The sequence below is a fragment of the Galeopterus variegatus genome, unplaced genomic scaffold (genome assembly GCF_000696425.1).
Source record: "Galeopterus variegatus unplaced genomic scaffold, G_variegatus-3.0.2 Scaffold1733, whole genome shotgun sequence".
In the NCBI taxonomy this organism is placed as follows: domain Eukaryota; kingdom Metazoa; phylum Chordata; class Mammalia; order Dermoptera; family Cynocephalidae; genus Galeopterus; species Galeopterus variegatus.
Window position 1 is genome coordinate 108,878 of NW_007727844.1, and position 6,158 is coordinate 115,035.

The 6,158-nt window shown below is 58.9% G+C and overlaps 1 protein-coding gene across 1 annotated transcript in view; it reads left to right on the plus strand.

The window, feature by feature from the left end:
- LOC103595282 overlaps window positions 1-3,066 on the plus strand; it is a 13,820-nt gene extending 10,754 nt beyond the window's left edge. Inside the window, exons 2-3 of the mRNA XM_008578647.1 lie at window positions 1,099-1,318; window positions 2,666-3,066. Coding sequence (XP_008576869.1) covers window positions 1,099-1,318; window positions 2,666-2,861 — 416 coding nt within the window. The 3' untranslated portion in view covers window positions 2,862-3,066. The remainder of the gene's footprint in view (window positions 1-1,098; window positions 1,319-2,665) is intronic.
- The last annotated feature ends 3,092 nt before the right edge of the window (window positions 3,067-6,158 follow it).

Below are 6,158 nucleotides of genomic sequence, written 5' to 3' on the forward strand. Positions count from 1 at the left end.
TGCCCCCCCCCCCCCCAGCTTCTGTCAGCTTTGAGTCCATGGATTATTTTGTTTATTTTTTATTTCTCATATTTTGCTCTTCTTAATATTGTAGTGAACAACTTTGTGCATAGCATTTTTACTTACTTTTGGATTATTCCATAGGGATGTAATTTTTTAAAAAAATTTTACTTCTCCATATACATTGTAGTTGATTTTCATGCTCCTTTACCCATTCCTCTCTGCCCCCTCCCTGAGTCTGTTCTTTAATTGGTGTATCGGCTGGGCTCAAAAGGCTGTGGGCTCAGCCACTCATCTTCTCCGGGAATGCCTGTGAGTTCCCATTGCCTGCTTCCTGCCACTTGCAGCAGTATCCTTAGTGTCTAGCATCACACATATGAGGGCACTTCAAAAAGTTTTTGGAAAAATGGGATTAAAAGATAATATGAATTTTTCCATGAACTTTTTGAACCCCCCCCCCCATAGAGTGTAGGGGGTCAGATCAGATATGACTAGTGAAAGAGAAAAACTCCCAGCTGAGTCTCCTTCCCATGGAATGTGGAAGAACATGTCTGCATTGTGCCACAGCTGCACTGGGAACATCTAAAAAAACAAATTTTCTGCTCATTCTTGAACCCTGCTTATTTCTTTTTAGTCCCCACCCCCCATTTTACCGGTGCCACGCCCACCGACATTCCAGGGTATCAAGTAACTGCCAAGTGTCACTCTAGTGAAGTCCCACCCACTCCCCACCTCCTCCACACAGTCCCCACCTCCCTAGCTGGCAGGGCTTGCTTCCGGCTTATGCCCACACCCACAGACGTCTTTCTGCCAGGTCAGGGGCGGGTCAAACCTCCACCCCCTAAAGTACTGTGCCCTGGTGTAGGAGAGTGTCACAGCCAGCCACCCTAGTGGCCTCAGCACTACTGACCTGGTGCAAAGCTTCCCAAATTTGGAGACGCTTGGGGAAAGGCGTGGAGGGTACGAGGAGGTGAGGGACAAAGCCTAACTTCAGTTGGCATTTGAGCAGGTGCCGAACTCAGCAGTGGAGAGGCTATTCTGCTTCTAGGGGCACCATTATCATGCACAGTCTAAAAGTGCCCTTCACCGTCTCTCCAGCCTCAGCCTCGTCCCCCTCCACCTCCACGCCAATCCGGCCAGAGGGTCTGGGCACCACAGCCAGAGCACCCCCTGCTTTGGCGTCGACTGCTAATATTGGCCCAGCCAGCGGATCATCGTCCGGGCAGGTTCGACAGAGAGCCTTGGGAACCAGAGACTCCCCGGTCCTCTTGATCCACCGTCCAGGAGCTGCAGGGACTACGCAGCGTGTTGAGTACAGGTAACTGGACTTCCCTCTGAGTGTGTGAGAAAAGCTGCATTTGGGGGATTCAGGCACGGCTAGGCTGGGGGCTCAGGACAGCTGCCAGGATCCTGGCTTCTGAGGGAGAGGGAAATCTTTGCTGCCGGAGGGTCCAGGCAGGCTTCCCAAGAGTAGCCTCCACTTTGGAGGGGACAGGAAGGACAGCTGGGGAGGGGATTTTTCTATAGGGCTGCACAAAGCCTCAGAGGCTTTTGCAAGGAAAATAAGTTTTCCATTACTAATCTGCTAGGCAAAATGGGTGGGGCAGGGGCTGAGGCTGGAGGGTAGAGCTGCTCTTCCCAGCAGGCATGAACAGCTGTTTTTGCAAATGCAAAAGGGTTTTTTGTACGTGTGAGAACTTTCCCCTTGCTGCACCCCCTCCCTCATCCCCAAAACAAACAGGAGACTGTGCAGAAGGGACAGGTGCCCGAGATTCTAGAGCAGGAGGGGGGGGGTCTTTCTTTTTTTTTTTTTATACCATTTTGAGTGTAAAGCTTCCCTCTCTCCCTGATGCCTACATCTCCACCACCAAGAAACTGGGAAGGAGAGTGAAAGGGCCTTGAAAAGACAAAGCCCCTCAATATTCCACAGCAGCGTTTTTAAGAAGCAAAGCTTCTCTCTCTCCGACGTGTGCCTGGTTCTCTCCAGCACCCTCCCAGCCTCCCGTGCAGACAGAAGTGAGCTCTGGGGCAGGCGGCTTTCCTGGGGGCTTGTCCATCTGCATGTGAAGTTTTTCTCTCCTGTGATCCCACTCCTCAGTCTACCCAGTGTGGTGTTTGTGGGGAGGGGGCCCCTTTCCCTGGAGAAGCCCCACCACCCACTCCCTCGAGGCCTTCTCTATGCCAGGCTGTGCCCTTTGTTTTTTGCCCAGACCCTCCTTTTGCCCCCACCCCAAGTGGGAGTGCTGGTGAGTAGAGGGAATTTCCTGTTTTGTGCTGTGACCCCTCAAGGAACGCTGGCTGTGTGCAGCCCCCCCCCAGCCCCCACCAGTGCCCAGGCAGAATCCACCCCAGCCAGGAAAAGGGCAGCCCTGCAGCAGAAGGGCCTCCTGCCTCTCCATGGGCAGGCTCTTGGGCTTGGTGCTGGGGAGCCCAGTTCCAGGTGAACTTCTCCCATTTTCTCCCCCTTGTACTTTGAAAAAGGGAGAGCTTGGCAGCTGGAGCGGCAGGGAGGGAGATGGGGCCCTGACCCGGACAAGGTGACTGCAGGCCTCCCCACCAAGCAGCCAGGAGGGGGGGGGGAGGGGAGGGGAGGGGCTCTTGCTTGTTGGGGGGCATTTGTTTTTAAAAGACAACACCTCCGGAACACCTTTTTGCTTCTCCCCAGGGGCCGAAGAGTCACTGCTGAGCTTGTGAGAGAGGAGGTGGTTTCCAGCCCCCAGCCCCAGGGTCCTCCAGCTCAGCCCCCTGCTCAGCCTGTGCCACAGCCTGAGCCCCAGCAGTCCAGAGCGGCCCGAGAACCCAGCCCCGAAGTGAGCTGCTGTGGCCTGTGGCCCAGGCGATCCCCACGCATACAGAACTGAGGGCAGCAGCCAGCCCAGCCCAGCCCAGCCCCAGCCCCAGAGAGGTGAGTGTCTCTGGCATCCGGACCCGGCGGAGTTGCCTGCTGGTGCAGCTCTCCATGTGTCCAGCTCTGTGCAGGGGTCTCGGAGCCCTCACGAAGATCTGGAGCCCCCAGGCACAGATTTGGATCTCCCCCCTTTTACAGAAGGGCTGGGGAGATATTCAGAGTCACACAGCTGGTCTCTGGAATTTAGGGGGTCAGCTCCGGGCGCCTCTCTCTTGAGGTGGGGGCGTTCCGGTGCGGCAGCTAAAGATCCCTGCAGTCTCTGCAGCATCCAAGGTCCTCGGAGGGGAGCTCCTGGGAGAGGCAAAAGGACAGGAGGCAGGGGGCAGAGGAAGACAGCAGGCGGTCTGGGGGGACAGTGGGGACATGAGGACAGAATTTGAGGAGGGGGAATAGGGAAAAACTCCTCATTGGGGAGCAATTGGAGACGGAGAAGAGCTGGGCTCAGCTGGGGGATGTGAGGCCCAGCCTCTCCCTGCCAGGCTGTGGGGGCTCACACCAGTGGCTTCACCTCTCTGTGTCTGTCCCCGTTTGTCAAAGCGGGCAACAGCCTCAGCCCTCCCGGCTGTCCAGAATCGTGGAAAGCAAATGAGATAATGACCAGAGAGCTTTCTGAGCATGAGGGGCCTCACAAGTGCCGGTGTCACGACTCCATTGTGTTTGGAGGCCGGAGGAGGAGGCTTCCTGTGCATGCATGGGGGTGGGGGGTGGTTAGAAAGGCCCCTGGCTGGCCGGAGCCGCCTCTGACTCTGCTGGAGCAGCTTGGAAGTGGTGGCGGCATTGGGTCACTGGTCAGGTACTGGGGTGTTGGGAACAGGCTGTGGGGGTTGGGGAGCATGGGAGGTGGGGGGCGCGTGGGTCTGTGTCCTTGTGCCTGACCCACGAGTGACAGGTCTCCCTCCAGGACCTGCAGGGAGGGACCCAGCAGGTGACCCCCTTCCAGGCCTGTCTGCCCATCCCAGAGAAGCCAAGAAGTTTCTTTTACAAGTGTCTTTAGTTCAGACACTAATAAGATAGTAGCATAACGGTGCAGCCTTGTCCTTCCGGAGCACACCAGCTTGGCCGTTCCCCTGGTGTCCCCCACCCTGACCCATACGTACTTCTGGCTTTTGCTTTATTGTCGGTTTGTGCTGTTGGGTGTTGGCGGTTCCGGTTCAGGGCGTCTGTCCCTGGCTTCATAGGCTGGCCGGGCTGAGGCTGGGTGGGCACGTCCCTCTTAGAGCTGAGAGGAGTGCACAGTTGTGCCTCAGGCGGGCACCCTGTGGGGGGGTGAGAGAGGGGCACTCAGGGGACCCTCAGAGAACAAGCTGGGTTTGTAAAACACTGGGCTTGGTCCCAGGGAGGGGGCAGCAGCCAGCTCAGAGCCAGGGCTGGGGAGGAGTGTGAAAGGTCCCCTGCAGGCGAGAGGGAATGAGGGGAGCCGGGCGGTGCAGGAGCACGGGAGCTGCAGGCCAGGCACAGACCAGGCTGGGGGTGAGTCCAGATCTTGGAGAGGACGCTAATTCTCTTGGGAATTTGGGTTTGCTAGTCCAGAGAGGAGACCAGCACTGCCGCGGTGCTAGGGCGGTGCTGGGGCAGGGCTGGGGGGAGGGTGCTGCTTGGGGCTAAAGTTCCTGCCAGCCAAGCTCTGGGCAGGAGAAAACCCCAGCCCCATGACATCCTGGGACACTGGTAGAACCCTTCTTACCTTGGGAGACCAGAAATAGGGAGTAAAGAGAGGGCCTATGAAGGAGAACCTGCCGGCTGGTCCTGGCTGGGGGCGCGGCCGGTGCTTTATGAGCCCCAGGGTGACCCGGATCTGCCCCAGCTCCAGCCTGCCCCCTTAGCCACACTTTTGACTAAATAAGGCGAGGGCTCAGCAGGCAGCCTTGTGTGTGCGGGGAACATGTGTGCCCCCGCCCGCCCTGGTAGGGCCCCTGAGATGGCTGGGCTGTGGGCACCCCAAGGTGACCTCAGCCTTCTTCCTACCTTGCAAACTCCAGGCCTGCCTCTCCAAGCACGGGCGGTGGCTCCTCCAGGGCAGGCACCTCTGCGGGGCAGAAAGCAGGAAAGGGGCCCCCAAACGGGCCACTGGTGTAGTTGTCCCCCAGGTATCCCCAGCGAGGGGAAAAGCCCACGACTCTGAGGCGGGGCTCTCACCCCAGCACCCTGCCCATCCCCGGCCTGGGAAGCAGGCCTGGACAAAAGGTGGCGAACCCAGAGCTGGGCCAAGGGCAGCCCTGGGACTGTGTGTCCACAGCAGAGACCCTTGGCGGGAATTTCACAACTCCTCAGGTCTCCAAGAGACCTGGGGCCACAGACAGGCACTTTTTAAATGCTCCTCACCCCCAAATGTACAAGTCACCCTGAAGTGGGCAACAGCATGAACACACCAAAGCGTCTCCGCCGGAGGCTCCCTCCCTCCTCCAGGCTCACCCGACAGGCCCGACCGCCAGGGACGCGGGAGACTGCAGAGGCTGGCGGAAAGGGAAGGGGGGCAGCGATGGGTGGGGGGAGACAGGCCAGATGTTCTTGGAATGGGACACGGGGTGATTGATGCGGACTGGAATTTGAAAGGGGAACATTCCCCACGTGCCTTATGCTCCGGGTGGAAAATGGGCTGTTTTTCATTGGGGGCAGAGGGGGGGGGGTCTCCCTGTCTTGCCAAGCTAGTGTGAAGGAGATGCTTCCACCCTGCCTGGGTCCCCACACCTGTCCAGTGGCATTAACCCCTGCCTCCCCAGAGTGCCAGCCTTGGCGATGCACCCCCTCCAGCCCGGGTCTCTCTGTGGGGTGACAGTGGGAACAAGCACTGCCCACGTACTCGCCCCGGGATCCCCACCACTCCGCTGCCCCCCCGGCAGCGCCCCCTCTCCGGAAGACCCCCACCCCACAGGTCCCTCTGGGGCCGCTGTCCCACACCCCCAGCACTGCCCAGCGCTGAGGGTGACCTTGCCTGTGCCGGCAGCGCTGTGCGCGCCTGCGTGCGTGCTCAGCGTTTGCCTTTAAGGAACTGGACTTTCCCCAGCCCGGGTGGGGAGGCTTTTCGTAAAAATTCTCTCGGAGAAAAGGAAAGGAGACCCGTGGCACCCCAGCCGCCGTGCAGTCCTGACCCCCTTTCTCTCCTCCCGCCCCCCAGTTTTCGCCTTTTCTCCCATTTCCTCTCCTCTCTCGCATTACCGAAACGAAGTTGGTTTCACCTTTCTTTGGGGGCTGGCGAAGGCCCGAACGGCGCTCGCGGGGCGCCCGGGCGGGCGGGAGGGGTGGCCACCAG